At 56.1% G+C, this 15,415-nt stretch overlaps 1 protein-coding gene across 1 annotated transcript in view; it reads right to left on the bottom strand.

Annotated features, from left to right (window-relative positions):
* Positions 1-15,415, bottom strand: part of LOC134153475 (receptor-type tyrosine-protein phosphatase mu-like) — a 29,576-nt gene that overhangs the window by 3,492 nt on the left and 10,669 nt on the right. Inside the window, 23 exon segments of the mRNA XM_062599701.1 lie at positions 486-643; positions 1,239-1,364; positions 1,753-1,887; positions 2,809-2,888; positions 3,433-3,532; positions 3,954-4,103; positions 4,363-4,498; positions 4,576-4,733; positions 5,157-5,273; positions 5,764-5,861; positions 6,805-6,841; positions 7,311-7,381; positions 7,955-8,042; positions 8,181-8,374; positions 8,614-8,672; positions 8,861-8,966; positions 10,006-10,045; positions 10,293-10,539; positions 10,670-10,781; positions 11,086-11,278; positions 12,726-12,823; positions 13,082-13,372; positions 14,364-14,606. Coding sequence (XP_062455685.1) covers positions 486-643; positions 1,239-1,364; positions 1,753-1,887; positions 2,809-2,888; positions 3,433-3,532; positions 3,954-4,103; positions 4,363-4,498; positions 4,576-4,733; positions 5,157-5,273; positions 5,764-5,861; positions 6,805-6,841; positions 7,311-7,381; positions 7,955-8,042; positions 8,181-8,374; positions 8,614-8,672; positions 8,861-8,966; positions 10,006-10,045; positions 10,293-10,539; positions 10,670-10,781; positions 11,086-11,278; positions 12,726-12,823; positions 13,082-13,372; positions 14,364-14,606 — 3,037 coding nt within the window.

Raw genomic sequence — 15,415 nt, forward strand, 5'->3', positions numbered from 1 at the left:
CCTTCCTGTTGCCCTTAATGTCCCTTGCCAGACTCAATTCCAGCTGGGCCTTAGCCTTCCTCGCTGCATCTCTACATACTCTGGCTCCATTCCTGTAATTCTCCGAAGTAGCCTGTCCCCTCTTCCACATCCTGTGTATTTTCTTCTTCTGTTTGAATTGGGCCAAGAGCTCCTTGCTCACCCATGCAGGTAGCCTGCCCCTTTTGCTGCACTTCTTATGCATAGGGATGCACCGCTCTTGAGCTTGGAGGAAGTGATGTTTGAATACTAGCCAGTATTCAAACTAGCCAGTGTACTTTCAGTATGGTTTCATTTACAGATCCTGCATGAAGCTAGCCTCCATGGGGAAGCCTTCCTCCCATGAACACAGCTGAACCCATGTCCACAAGTCCACTCTCCACTGGACTGAGACTGGAACTGTGACCCAAGTTTGATGGTGCAGCCTGGATTGTGCCATAGCTGCCCCTGCTAGAGACCTAACTCACCAGCAAGTGACGAGTATGCGTGCATCTCGGCTCTGTTGCTGGTATGTCTCCACCTTCCCCAGCAGGCTGATGATGGTTGCAGGGCATGGGGGAAGGCGCTGCTGCATGGGCCAGTCTTCCAGCTGACAGAACTGTATTTTCAGTGCAGACTTCTTGGGCTAGCAGGGAAGAAAGACAGTGAGCTGAGCCTAGGAAAGAAAACGCTGATTTCATGGAGGAAAGGGAGGGACCGTGTGTGCTGTGTCCTGGCTCTGCCTTGCTCACGAGGATGAGAGAGCAGCTCCACCGTGGGATGGCCCAGTCCCAGACAGTAACTCTGTCATTCTCCATCGAGTACGCTGAGATTGACATACGGGCAGAGCCTGAGATAAGAGCTGACTATCAGGTGCAGCTCAGACTGATGCCAGTCCAGGGCCCGACTACTTGTAGTAGCTGTTCCCATCCCAAAACTACCACCAAGATGCATAGACTCTCTCTGTTGCCACTGTCCTCAGAGTTAGAAAGGGCAACACAAACATGGCAGTGCTCTGCCCTGTATCTCCCTCACTAAACTCTCCCCCAAGGTGAAAGGTGCTACCACCATTCAGTGCCCTCCAAGGACCTTCTCAGGTATCTCCCTGACCTTATGGCGTCTGCCTTTGTGAGCTGTGATGTCAACCCCAGAGTAAAGCCTGCTGATGCTGGAGCCCTGCCAGTACTCCCACCTTTTGCAAGGGCTGGTCTCACTTCACCATCTCTGTGCAAATGGCCCACCTGCTGCCTGTTGGTCAGAGAGAGTGTCCAGACTGTGAAGCCAGCTCCGGGCTCCTTTGAGATCAGCTGGACGTGGAAATGGCCATAAATAGCTTTCCCCTGGGTGGGCCAGAACTCCACGTATGTCTGGGGAGTGACAAGTAAGTTATCACACACTATCTCAACGTGCATGCACAACAGAGCTCAACATGGGTACACTCAGCCCAATTCTTCACCCACAAATCATGGTGAGCACAGGGATGCTCTACCTGCCATGCACTTGTGACCAACCAACCCACAGTGCATCAGTCAGGAAAAATAACACCCCCCCGCCACAGACAGGACACCTGGGCAGGCATAAGCAAAACCCAAGGAATGCCCCTTCTTCCCTTGCTATAGCCCACATCATGACAGTGGGGAGAGCCCATCACTGCAGTATCTCATGAGAAGAGCTGCAGTGGGATTGGGGCAGGAAGCATACAGCCTGGCCCCATGGTGAGCCCAGGGAGGGGAGGGAAGCTTGTGGGCTGCTGACCTGGTCTAGCTCCTGAAGATGGTTTAGCACAACCACAGATGTGCAGGTGTAATCCCAGACTAGAGCCCAGAAATCCACCAGCGTGGCCAGAAATGGCAGCTGGGTGATGATGAGTCTGTCTTCCTCAGTGTATGTCTGCAAAACACACCAGGGAGAGAGGTCACACAATCACATAATCCACCCATTTATAGCTCCTCTAATTACAGAAAAAGGTCCCTGCCTCCTCCCAGATGGGCTGCTGTTTCCAGCCCTGTGCAAGGAAAGCCTTCCCACAGAGGCGATACCCGTAACTATGATCCCCAGCAGCTAGGTGTGTGGGCAGGGGTGACCCTGGCACTCCCCAGCAGTGCAAGGGGCAGGAGTCTCCCTGCTGGGAAATTTCCACATGGATCTCCCCACCCCCTGCTCCCAGCTGATGTTGAGCCCTGAGACTGGCAGATGCTGGGTCCCTGAGGGGTGAGTCGGCAAGTGGGTGATGCAGTGATAGGAAATGGGGAGGACAGCAGCCTGCTTCCTCCAACGGGTCCTCACAGAGCTGAGGGAGACTGTCAATCCCCATGGATCCATCCCACTAGGACCTGGAGGAGGCTCTTGCCAGCATCCCCAGTCTCTATAGTAACCACATTGGCCAGGTACCTGAGCAACCTCTACAAGGCTGAATGCTGAGCCAGGCAGCTCTGCAGTCCCAGGAGCAGAACCCAAGGAGATGTAGGCTACCGCAGCACTACTTAGAGCAGGTTTGCATCCCTCTGCCCCCTCAGTTCATCACACTTTGGCCCTCCTCACAGCAGGCAAAGGTCAGAGGCTGTACAGCAGCCTGCTGAGCTGTGCGCTATAGGAGGGAGCCAGCACAGGCAAGGTTTAGGCTGATCACTGAGGCCATCTCCTGGAAGCATGGCTCAGGCACTGGAAACAGTCACTGAGAGGAAGCCCCAGCACTGGAACATATCAGACCAGGGAGCCACGGTCTAGCCTTGCCCTCAAGGTGTTTGCAGGGCCCTGCAAGCCTTTCCTGCTCCCAGCAGCTCCAAACCCCTACTGAGGCTGGAGCCTTACATCAACAAACACTGCATTGATATAGCCTGGTGAGCCATCTGCATTCAGGGAGGACATGAGGACTGGCCGGTAGGAATCCGCTGTGGAAGCAAGAGAGAGAGAAAGGGTGAGCCATCCTCTCCCTGGACAGAGACCCCGGGATCTTTTCTTGCAAGTGATGGGAGTCAGCACGACTCCCTGCGGCATGAGCTGGAGAGGCCTGGATGAGCAGGTACCACTAGCCCCAGGGCCAGGAGTGCTCAGGGCTGCCTGTCACACAGGATGGAGGCACTAAAGAACAGCACCATTGCTTTCCAAATTGCTCCTTGATGCCTAATTCTGTGACAGAATTGACACATGAATGTGTTTATCCCAGGGGTAGTGCATGAACCCACCAGTCTGGCAGGCACAGAAGGAAGCAGGGAGGGCTGGATGGGACCTTGCTCGTATGGACAGACTGGTCTAGCCTACAATGAGTATCATCAACCAGAAGGTGATACCTGGTCCCCCTGGGCAGAGCCTGGCAGTGGCATGGTGTCGGCAAGGCAAACAGCAGGGCTGAAGACAGCATCACCTCTCCAACCCCCCATACTGCTCTCAGTTGCTGGACCATGAGGAAGGACAGCCCAGTCCTGCCAGCAGTACCTGGTAGGATCCCTGGCTTGCGGTTCTTGGGCTGGTTGCTGGGTTTCTCCGCTTCTCTGCATGGCAGGAGCTGGAACAACTCAGAAAACTTCTGCAGGGTCTGAAGAGATGATTCAGCTGAGTCACCCTGGCCTATCAGCAGCCCCCCTTCCCTTCTGTGTCCCCAAAGAAATGCTCTCCCCATCTCCCACCCACTGCTGAAGGGGAGCAGCAAGGTGAAATGAGATACCGGGGACTAGACCTGTCAGCACCAGTCCCTTTGCAATAAAGGAAGCAAGAATGTAGGGAGCTGCATACTCAGCCTCCTTCAGCACAGCCTCAAAGACATGAGCCTGGCAGCTCACTGACCCCACCTCCATATACCAAGACATGCAGGCAGAGAGGATCTGCCCAGTAGTCAGCATGCTCTAGCAGGAGACCCCAATGGTGTGATCCCCTAATGAAGCTCAGACTTGCCTTACAGCCAGCCAAAGTAACATCTGTGATCCCTACAGCTTGCCCTGAATGAGGTCCTGTGGTACCTTGAACTCCTTCTCAAGGACGTTGTTCTGTCTCTGTGTCTCAGCTTCTCGTAGGGAGCTGATGTGGCTGATGACGTTCTCCACTGGGACCCCGGTACTGCCACAGAGCAGGCCTTCAAGCAACACCTCATACAAGAAGGCATACTGCTCCTGCATAGAGACACAGGTCAGCTGCACAGCCCAGACTAGCTCCACCTGTTTGCACCCAGGGCCACAACATGGGGAGTCCTGGGAATCTGGGCCACCAGTCATCAGACTGAAGAGAATTTCATGTACATGACCCTTCAACCCCCTTGCCTGGTCCCTGAGGGCAAAAACCTCCCAAGTGTCACTGAAGGCCAGCCAGAAAATGAAATGACCCAGACAAAGCCATCTTCCTGTGTTCAGTGTTCCCTCTCAGTCTCTGCACCTTAGTCTGCACCATGCAAACTCGCTGTTCCCGCAGCCTCTGCACACACTGAAACACATCCACTTTGCCCTCAGCCTTTGCCATTTTCAGGAGGAAGTCCAGGGCGATGAAGGTACCTGTCCGCCCAATCCCTGCACTGAAAACACAGAAAAGGGGAATTAATATTGCCCTGGCAGCCCTTGCCCTAGCACCCGAGCACTCCCAGCCCAGTACCTGCAGTGCACCAGCACGGGGCCAGTAGGGTCTTCTGACACCTTCTTGTTCACCTTCTCCACTAAGCACAGGAGCTGGGTAGGGTTTCTGGGGACCCCATGGTCTGGCCATAGCAGGTAGTGAAACTGCTGCACCAGTCTTGGGAGAGCACAGCCTGTCTGCAGAGAGGGAGAAAAAGGAGACATGGTTGAGAGCAGGGAGCAGGAACATCCTAGAAAGCCGTGCAAATAATTGCAGGCCAGTACATAGGGAGCAGTGGAGGAAACTATGGCATGCGTGCACCAGCACTCTCACGACAATGACTGATCCACCATAGCTCAGACAGCAGTGGTCACAACAAGGACAAGGACTCTGAGCAGATTCACCAAGCACACAGCCACATGATTCACTTTATTCTCTGCTTCCCCCTTACTGAGAACACTTGGAGTAGGTGCTGACCCTTCTGTGCTGGTGACCTGGCAAGGCTGATTACAGGGTCTCTCAGCCAATAGTTCCTACAGGCTGCCGAATCCTCAGAAACATCCTGCATCCCCAACAAGCTATACGCCAGTCTTACCTTCTCAGTTACATGCCAGTCTTACCTTTTGCAGGCTGAATATGCGTGTGATAAGGCCTGTGGTGGTCCTTGTGCTGTTGAGTGTAACTGTGAAATCCCCATAGACCTGCTCCTGCTCTGGCCAGTACTGCTCACATTTAGTCTGTCAAGAGAATTGAGACCCCTAAGCACTAGCAAACTCATCAAGGGGTGTTGCAAGCCAGGAGCTATACACTGCATCCTCCATATCACTGCTCTGCTTTGGTAGGCAACAGGTAGTGCAATAACTGATCCATGGCTCAGTTATGGAACCCCAGGTCTTGATGAGGGTTAACATGTTCCCCCAGCATTGTAGACTTTCCTGATGCTGCACATACCCAGGATGCTGCTAGGTGCTTCCTGGGGCAGCAGCTTTCTCCCTGGGGATATGTGTTTTGATGGCAAGATCTTTCCCTCTCTCATGTTCCCAAGGGTTAATCCCCTATACCATGTCAAGGGTGCTGAGCTCCCACTGGCAACAGTTGGCTCTGGAGCTGGAAGGGGTCTGGCATGAAGCTTCTCTCTGTGCTCTCATTGATGCCTGCGTCAAAGCAAAGTAAAGGAAGCCTAGACCCTGGTGAGGCCCAGGGAGCAGAGACAGATAGTTTCTCTACCTTGTTCTGCTCCACTAAGCCTGTCAGCATCACAATGACTGAAGTCTTCTCCTGCCAGATCATCTGCCAGAAATCCACCACTGTTCCAGGTAAGGGGCCTTGGAGAGGAAGAAGAGAGCCTCGTGTCACTGTCCAGGCCATGGAAGTGTAGCTGCTCCCAGCCACTCCATAGATGCTCAGGGTAGGACAGACACTCCTAGGCTACAGGGGAGTTCCAGCTTTCCTTCTGCCCAGGGACAAACACTGCACTGCACCCTGGGGATGGCAGCACCACGCAGGGGTTGCTGAGCACCTTGGCTCCAATCCTCCATGCTAGACAGCAGGATAGGGAAGAGGGAGGGCAGGCAAGTCCATGGTATGCTGGAGACTTACTACTGCTGCAGGAGTTTCCAGGTGGCCTATTGGGGTCCAGCAGCTAGAGGGCTGGGCAGAGTTTTGTGGCAGTGCAACGTACAGTCTCCCTCAGCCAGACCCCTAAGGTGACTGTGAGCTGCTCCCACATTCAGGGTCTTATTTCCTAAAGGGTATCTCAGCAGCTTGCATGGAGCCTTTGAGACCCTTCAGTGCATGTTGCCCAGAATAAACTAATCCATCCTGGTTCTGTGCCATCAGAGGGACCAGGTCTCCAAGAGCACTGACAGTGCAGGAGTGTCAGGCATTTGCAGATTGTTCCATATGAAAGCTACATTTGTCACAACAGTCGTCTCCTCAGGAGATAGGGTAGGTTTGCAGGTCGGAGGAGCTGCAACATGTTCCAACTAGGTCCTTAGCTTGGGCAGTGCAGAGACCAGATCACAGCTTTCTTGTGTGGTCTGGCCACTGCTGAAGTGCCACAGAGGCCTTCTACATTCAGCAGCAGTGGCTACCAGCTGAGACAGAGACCCAGGAGATATAGGTCCCCAGACTGAGCCATTAAGAGTACCTCTGCTGCCATTCCAATTCTGCACATCCCAAAGGGCTCAGAGCTGCAACAAGCTTCTCCTGAGCACACACACGGCCCTATGCCAGCTCTGGGCAACTCCTAGGGCTGTAAGCACCCACCTTGAGCCGCAATGAAGAAGCTTGGACTCCGGTAGCTCTGTGGGAGGGAGATTTAAAGAGCTCTGATCACACACATTAAACATCGAACAAAGCGTGAAATAAACAACTTCTTCCCTAGGGCTCCAGAGACAAGAGTGCTTGGCACAGCATGTCCAACAGCACCACTCTTGGTCAGCATGGATAGCCAGTATCCAAGGATGACATCTCCATTCCTGCCAACCTCCCCGCTTTCTCCCCCATGAATATGGTCCCTTTTTATTAAGGATGAGAATTGTACACAAATCCAGAGTACTCCAGATAGCTCAAGGAGGATGCAAGGAGAGTGGCAGCCCAAGATCTGCGAACACCTGAAGGCAGCAATGATGTGTGGACAGGACACCACCCAGCACTCAGGACAAATGCCCATCCTTAGGCCAGCCCTGTGAGAAGGACTGTCCCCACCCAGTGCAATAAGATAGCTGGTATCTCTCCTGCGCCATGCAGGGCAGCAGTTCCTCCCTCCCTACCTCCACATAGCTGGCATTGATGTAGTTATTGCCTGTGTCAGAGGGCTGCAGCACCACACGGCAGTGATCATCTGAAAGAGAAGGGAGACAGGAGCTGGTGGACTGCCCCTTTGGGGCAGCAGCAGAAATGACTGTTTAAGGAGGGGGATGCAATTTAGGAACCCTCAGGACTGCTGCTTCCTCCTCAGCAGCATTCCAGGCCTCAGGACACATTTGAAAGGATAGTTAATGAAATGAGGAAATGCTATGCCAATATCCACACCAAGTGGGGCCCAGAACAGCTTTAAGCTTTGATTGCAGTTGGATCACTCCCTCCATTTTCCCACAATAGCCACCTCTGGATGGGACACAGCAGTGTTCAGCAATGTTTGACAGCAGGAACAGGTATACAAGGGTATGCATAATTAAGTTTGCAGGGAGACTGCAAGAAGCAGAATGGGATTCTCCAGCTGGATACAGAATCATAGGGCCAACACGATGATCTGGCGAAAGCCCTGTGGGTTTCAGTAACTACAGGGTCACTGAAATGAGAGGAGAAGCTCCATGTTGTTGAATAGCTGGAGGGGCATTAGCACCCTCCCAGTGCCTGTGCTGCCCAGCTCCCCTCCAAATTCTTATGGCAACTCCTGGAAGGCTCTGCTTACATGGGATGATGCTCTTGTAGCGGTTCTTGTCCTGGTTGCATAGTTCCTTCCCAGCATCACAGGGATGCAATAAAGTGGAGACTAGTTTCTGCAGGAGAAGAAGATGAACCACTCTGGATTAGCACATGTTCTGGGGCTGGCCTAGGCTGTCTGTATCACATATCCAAGGAGAAGTTGGGTCTGGATGGACAGTGCAGCCAAATGGGCAAGCAAAACTAAATGAGACCTGATACTCTCCCAGACGCCCAGCACCATGTCTGTTGATGGCTGATTCATCGTCTGTCTGTTCTGCCTCTATTTCTTCCCTTTTGAACCTTTTCAGAGCCTCCAGCAGTTCCTCCACTGGGATCCGTGTATTCCTCTTGTTTGCACCTACAGGGACCATGAGGCCAGCAATTTAGTGTGCACCTGATGCCTGGCCTTGGGAGTGGGATCTTTGAGGTTGGGACTGGACTGGCATTTTGGTGGGAAGACTCCAACAAAGCCCTCCATACACAGGTCCCTCTCTCCTGGGAGGTGTCCCTTCCTCTTGCCAGCCAGCTCTGTCCCCCTTGCTCCCATAAGGACATCAGACACCCCCTCCACCAGCCTGTGCTTTTAGTGGAGAGTCTGTCCAGACAGGGTTATCAGGATCTCTGCTCATACTGCACCTCCTCGACATCTTCTCAAGGGGATCGTGCTGTTGTTCTCAGAGGTTTTTGAATTATTGTGCTTCCTCCTGCAAAACAGCAGGTCAGACCCATAGACTAGCAGTAGGGACACAGAGGAGAGGGTATTGTCCATGTAACAGCCCTGCCTCCCGCCTTACTTTATCTCACAGTCCACTCTTGCACATTGTCTGACAATGTGGAGAGCGGGATGTCCCAGGGCAGCACAGAGAGCAGGAGAGGTGAGGCACATACTGACCTGAAAAGCAGGAAGAGCAGCAAAATCCCCAGTGCCAGGAGTGCCATGACCGGTGCTACTGCCATAACTACCACGATCCTGTCTAGCTGAGAAATCGGCTCCTGCCCTGCAACCAGCACATCCCAGACTCAGGTTCCCGCGCAGCTTGAACCAGATGATGGGATATCCCACGGTGGCAGTAGGGAGGAAAGCAGCTTTTCTCACCTCCCACCACAGGCTTTTTGCTGGAGAATGGCTAAGCCAGAGCAGGAAGAGTAGATGTTTGCCTGGCATGATACCTTTCAGCATGAGCGCTGTCTCTCTGACTGTCCTGGGGTGTGGCCAGAGCCTGATGAGCTGTTTGCATTAGTGGGGCTACACAAACACCAGTGAGCACTAAGACTACTACGCAATATGAGGTGATGGCATAGATGCACAATACCCATGGCTGCCAGCCATGCCACCCTTTGCAGGCCACCCTACATTGCCAGACCAATGACGTGTGTCAGCTGCTCTGCCCATCTCTTTCCAGCACCCTTTCCCAGGGAAGGTATGTTGCTTTCAGCACTTGGAAGAGCTGTCAGATATAAGCTGTGCATGCTCCTAGCCAGCCAGAAACCTCCCTGACCAGGTCATGTATCAGCATGGTGCTGTGGCAGGTGAGGGTGTGCAAGAGTCAACGGCACTGGAGGGCAATTGGGAGAAGGAGAATTTTTTTCCTAGCAGTGCACTGCATGCTGAAGTGTCAGCCACAGTACAGGTCTCGGTACTAGGACAAGACCTGGAGTGCCCAGCGAGTCCTAGAGACCATTCAACCTTATATCATGATGGAACTGAGCAGTAAACACCATGGGGACGGAGGCCTGGAGGGAGGCCAGCAAACATCTGTGCAATTGGCCAAAGATAACCCTAAGACAATCCACCAGTCTCAAGATCATGGGCATCTGCAACAACAGGGACCTGAGAGGTGGTTATGGTAGCACCCACATGTAAGAGAACGAAAATGTTTCCTCTGCCCTCCATGCCAAGACCACCCCCCCGCCCTTGGCCTTGGCCATACCCTCTCCAACAGAAGCAGCCAGGCTGGGAAAAGGCAAGCAGGAGGGAGGGTGCCTTGGGCACACGGTGTGGGGCTGAGCCCTGCCCAGAGGAAGGAGCCCACTTACCAACAGAGAAGCTGTAGCAAACACAGGTGAATTTCTCTGCCTGTTGGAGGAGACAGGAGAGAGAGCTCAGGCCACTGCTGCCAAGCTGCCCACTCCTGGGAGCAAACACCTCCTCCCCACGGCCATAAAACGCCCAGCTGTGGCCAAAGCTCCCTGCAGGGGCTGTGCTGCCAAGGCGCACCAGCTTTAAGTGCCTGGGACAGGAGCAGCCCCCCTCACCGCTCTGCGGGGACACGGCGTGGGGAAGGAGCAGGCTCTGTCCTGGCCTGAGCCCCGTGGGAGGCTACCTGCTGCCGGCGGCGAACGAGGCGGAGAAGGACCGTGTAGTTCCCGTCCGGCTGGAGGGGAGCGTTGTAGTAACCGTGTCGGCGGGTCCCGTCGCCCAGCACAAAGTCGGTGGGGGCCGTGAGGTTGAGCACCGCGGCCACGTAGGCATGGTGCGGCAGGCTGGCGTTGAAGGGCTGCAGCTCCCCTGAGCAAACGCCTGCCACCTTAGCGGCATCCTGGGTCACGGCAACGATGAGCTGGTGCTCCCTGCGAGGCAGGGCTGTCAGGGGGCCGGGGGCAGCGGGAAGCAGAGCACAGAGAGCCGCGGGGAAGTGCTGCCCGTGGGAAAGGCTTCCCAGAACGGAGAGCAGCGGAGCTCCCCAGAGGCCGCACTCACCTCGCCGCCGCGTGGGGCTGGGCGATGGGGCAGAGAGGAATCACGGCCGTCCCTTGAGACGGGGAGACGTCAGGAGCGCCGCAGGAGCTGGCGTTGAGAGGGGCAGCGGTCTCTGGAGAGGAGACGGGGGGCCGAGGCTCAGCAGGCAGCAGAGCGCGGAGGGGCCCTGCGCGGCGCAGGCAGCGGCGCGCAGGCAGTGCAGGCTGCGGGGCTGCCCCAGCACGTGCAGCGGAGGCCGAGCACCGCTCGTGCAGGGCAGGGGTGACGCGGGGGCCTGACTGCCCCCGCGCCTGCCCTGGCAAAGCTACTGGTGCAGCCTGGGGCTCAGCAGGGGGAGGCAGGGCCCCGCCGTCCGCTGCACGGCGGCCTGCTGCCCTCCACGGGCACCGCGCTGGGACCCCATGAGGACACCTTACCCAAGCCAGCGCTCGGAAATTCCTGGCGTGACGCGTCGCCGGCACCGGCGGCCGTGAGGCCTTGCACCGTCACCACGTATATGTGCCCGGGTCGGTGGTCCGGCAGCAGGTACTCGGAGACAGAGCTGTTCACCCTCAGCCGCTCGATCTCCAGGAAGCCGCCCTCGTGCGCACTCCTGGCCATGATGCTCAGCTGGGGGAGGACAGAGAGCTGGAGGGGAGCAGTGCTGAGCTCTCGCTCCGGGCCAGAGCAGCCTGGCAGCAACATGCTCATGGGGCACCTGCCCCGGCGCACCGGGACGCTGCATCCCCTGCAGGGGCAGGGAAAGCTCGGGAGGGGCAGTGACCCCGAGAAGGGCCTCCCGTTGGGTTGTTCGGGCCCCACATAGGGTTGTCTGGGCCCCACGTTGGAAGTGCCAGGCTCGTGGGAGCACGGCAACATGGAAGTGACACTCTTGCAGGGATGTACGGGCATTTAATGAGCCCCAGGCCGGGTCACTGGTGTGCAGCTGCAGCACCGTGCTGACACCCCCCAGAAGCAGAGCCCTGGCTTTCTCTTTACAGCCCAGCAAGCCTGGGCTCAGGAGGCTTTGCCTGCATGAAACAGGCATGGCAGAATTCCCCACCAGAGATATTAATCAAGGCTCTCCACGTCCCAGTGTGTCACCTGAATGTCACCTGAGAGCCCATGCCCAGCCCCGCTGCAGCAGGGGTGTTCACAGAAACGCTATCTTGGAAAAGCGTGAGAGAGCATTGACGCAAAGCCACAGAAATGGATCTTGCCACAAGCCCTGGTGTCTGGGAGCAGAAAGCCAGCTGGCACAGACTCCCAAAGCTCCTGTGGCCTGGGCCTCGCAATGCAGCCATGGCCCCGCTTCTGTGGTTCCTGCAGGGAAGAGCTCACAGAGGTGGAAGAAGCAGCAGCAGGTTGGGGCCTCCTTTCACCCTCCAAGCAGGTCTGACCTCAGAGAGGCGTAGAGCATGCTGGTGCGAGTCTCAGGCAGCAAATACTGGAAAGCAGAACTACACTGTGCAAAGAGTCCTGACTTATCAGAAAGACAAGGCACTTCTTGCCACACACGGAGGGCAATTCAGAGTGACTGTGGACCTCTCCCAGAGAAACCTGGCATTTTAGAGGAGCACTCATCAGCTGAGAAGAGTTTGCTGCACCAGGGGTACACCAGCAGAGCAGCACCCAGGAGGAGCAGTTGCTCAGAGTCATCCTTTGCTCTCAGAACTGGACAAAGATTTCCAAGAAATCCCAGTAAGGCAGGAAACACATCTGCAAGAGGCTATGAGCTGGCTACCCCCTTGGCCCCCTCTAAGTCAAGGAACACGCCATGAAGTGCTGCGCAGCAATCTGCCAAGCTGCCCAAACACCAGGCTCTGCACTCGAGAGGGCAGGGAGCACCCAGCACTTCTCCAGGCAGCAGCGGAGCAGGAGAACACACTTTGAATAGAAAACGCTCACGCTGGTTAGAGCATGAAAGTCACCTCTGCAGGACTGGAGGCGGGGGAACTGTGGGTCATCGCGGCTTTACCTTCCCTGCTCTCCCCACCTGCACGCCCAGAGCAGCCCAGGTGCAGACGCCCCTGGCAAGGTGAGGGAGTAGCCCTGTGAGTCCGGGGTACCCTGGTACCTGGTATCCAAGGATCTCCCCTTTGCAGGAGGGCAGCGTGTTCCACCTGAGCAAGCCGGTGCTGCGATCCAGGGACAGATTCTCTGGTTGGTCCGGCACTGGAAGCACGGGAGGACGGAGTCACACACTGGGCCGGGGAACGGGGCTGAGGCCAGAGCTGGGTGCGGGCAGCTCTGCTCTAGGGCCCTGCACAGCCCCTGCCCCAGATTTCTACAGGCCCCAATCTCAGGACCATCATCGCAGGGGGAGATGCCTGAGTTGAGCTGCAGAGGGAAAGGCGCTTTTACCAGCCTTCCCTGCCCGTGACACAGCCCAGGACACTCCTGTCCTTGCTGCACTTGCCCATGGACACATACCTGCTTCCTCTGTCCGAAATTGCCATGTGAACAGGACCGTGCTGGGGGGCAAGGAGATGGTGACACTGTAGACAGTGAAGGGCTGCAGAGGGGGGCAGGAAAACGTTCCCTTCTGGCCCTGAAGCATCTCCTCCCCAGTGACCACCTTGGCCTCACAGCCAGGGGAGGGAGGCCCGGCCAGACGGCACATGGCCCGCATGTGCTGGCAGGCATCAGGGAACCTGCAGGTCCAGTTCAGTTTGATGCTGGTGGCAGAAACCTCCGAGGTCCCAGGGACAACCTGGAGAAGTTCTGTGAAGGCAACATTGCAAGCAGGTCATCTCCTTCCCTTCCCTTCCCCTCCAGCCTTTGCAAGGAGGCTGCAGTCAGAGAGGCCTGCTCCCCATCCAGCGGGGAGGAAGAGGAAGCAGGAGACTGACCACAGTGCCTTCATGTCTCCGAGCTGGGCAGCAGGAGCAGTTTGGGATCATGGTGTGCTAAGAAGCCAGGCAGGGCTTGATGGGTGTATGTGCTGATTGCCATTGCTCAAGGCACCTGTCCCCACTCAGTGTTTGTGGGTCCAAGCAGTTCCACAGCCAAGTATTTCTGTGGATAGGACCCAAGAGAAGGGGGATCCTGTGCCCTGGCACAGGATGAGGAGGGATGGATCTCTGGGACGCAGTACGGAGGAATTCTCCCCGCATCCCCGCGGGGAAGGGATGAGGCAAAGACAGACCTCACACTGCTTCCCTGAGGCCTCCTAGGAAAGGCCAGGAAGAGCAGGGAGCTCCAGGGACTCTGGGCACCAGGGAGGGCACGGTCCAACCAGCATTTGATTCAAGGGCCTCAAAGCTCCCACCACCCAACCTGGGCAGGTGCTCCAGGACAGGCCAACACAGGGCCAAACAAACAAGACAGGACACCCTGAACAGTTGGGCCAGGCATGGAGATTCAGCCCATGGCCACTGCTCATCAAGCACATGCTGTCAGAGGAACATCATCCCCTTCCTCTCTAGCCCACATCCCCACACTCTGCTTGCTCAGAGCTGCTAGCAGGGAGCTGGCCCTGAGCCCTCTCCCTTTGGCCCAGTCAGAGGACACTCAGCAAGTTGGGCAGTAGCAGAGGACTGATTGTCACCAAAGTCCTGGGGACATCTAACTGGGATTCTCAAACAACGCAATATCACCCTACTCTCCCTTGGCAGGCATCTCAGTGCCCTTCTGTGTGCATGCACAGCCTGCATTTTTGTGTTCAGGGAGGGCAGAGCGAGGCAGTCAGGAGAGCTCCTGAAGCCTCCCTTACCAAGGCACTCCACATTAGATCGAAGGCGGATCCAGCCAGCTGTGCCAGTCCTCCCCATCCAAACTTCTCTGTATACAGGTTTCCCATTACTGATAGACGGGACTTCACTTGCACATTTGACCTCAGGGAAGGACGGTTGCAGACCCTCTGGGCAGCTCAGCACCACCTTTTCATTCTTGCTGTAATTCACGTGGTCTGGTGCCAGCTGGAGTCTTGGATCCCACCGGGGCCTTTGGCATGTTTCTGGCAGGGGCAAAAGAGGGTGTAGGTTAGTCAGGGTTGCAGGATGGCCAGGTGGGGCAGGAGAAATAACGATGGTGCCAGGAATCTGCTGTGATGGAGTCCAGACCTCAAAAGGGAGAGGGGAAGTGATACAGCCCTTGGTCATGACAAGACTCCTCATCCAGGTGTGGTGGGAGGTGGCTGTGTGTGTGCACAGTAAGCAGGGCTGACCACTTCTCTGCTCCGCCCTTGTGTCTGTGGACACTCTTAGCTCTCCACTACATCCCACAGCAGGGAGTTTTCTTGGACAATCCCTCCCTACAGGAGGAGGCTCCTGGTGTGATGGGAGACATCTAACTGGGATTCTCAAACTACACAACATCACCATACCCTCCCTTGGCAGGCATCCAAGTGTCCCAAGCTGTGACTAATGGCACTGAGCCTCAGACCAGGGTGGAGCAGGGCCAATGAGGGGACAACCAAGTGGGGTGCAGCTTGCAGCACTAGCACAACTGCATGGGGCACAGGCAGCAGAGCCCACCATGGCTCTGATTCAGTGCAGCCCACAGCCAGCACCACAGACACCTGCTCCATGCCCAACACTTTATCCCCTCTCCCTCCAGCAAATACCCTTGGGTTGTCAGGCCCAAAAGCCCTCACAAAGCCCCACGTCACTCACACACACTCAGCACAAGCCTCCTGCACATGTGAGGCCGGCGAGCGGCATGCCTAGCACCCTGCCCTGCCTGTTGTGGGCATGGTCTCTCAGCCCCTCCATGACAGGTGCCTCAGGGCCAAATGCTGGCACCAGCCACTTTCTACTCCAAGGT

The sequence above is a fragment of the Rhea pennata genome, chromosome Z (assembly GCF_028389875.1).
Source record: "Rhea pennata isolate bPtePen1 chromosome Z, bPtePen1.pri, whole genome shotgun sequence".
NCBI classification, from domain to species: domain Eukaryota; kingdom Metazoa; phylum Chordata; class Aves; order Rheiformes; family Rheidae; genus Rhea; species Rhea pennata.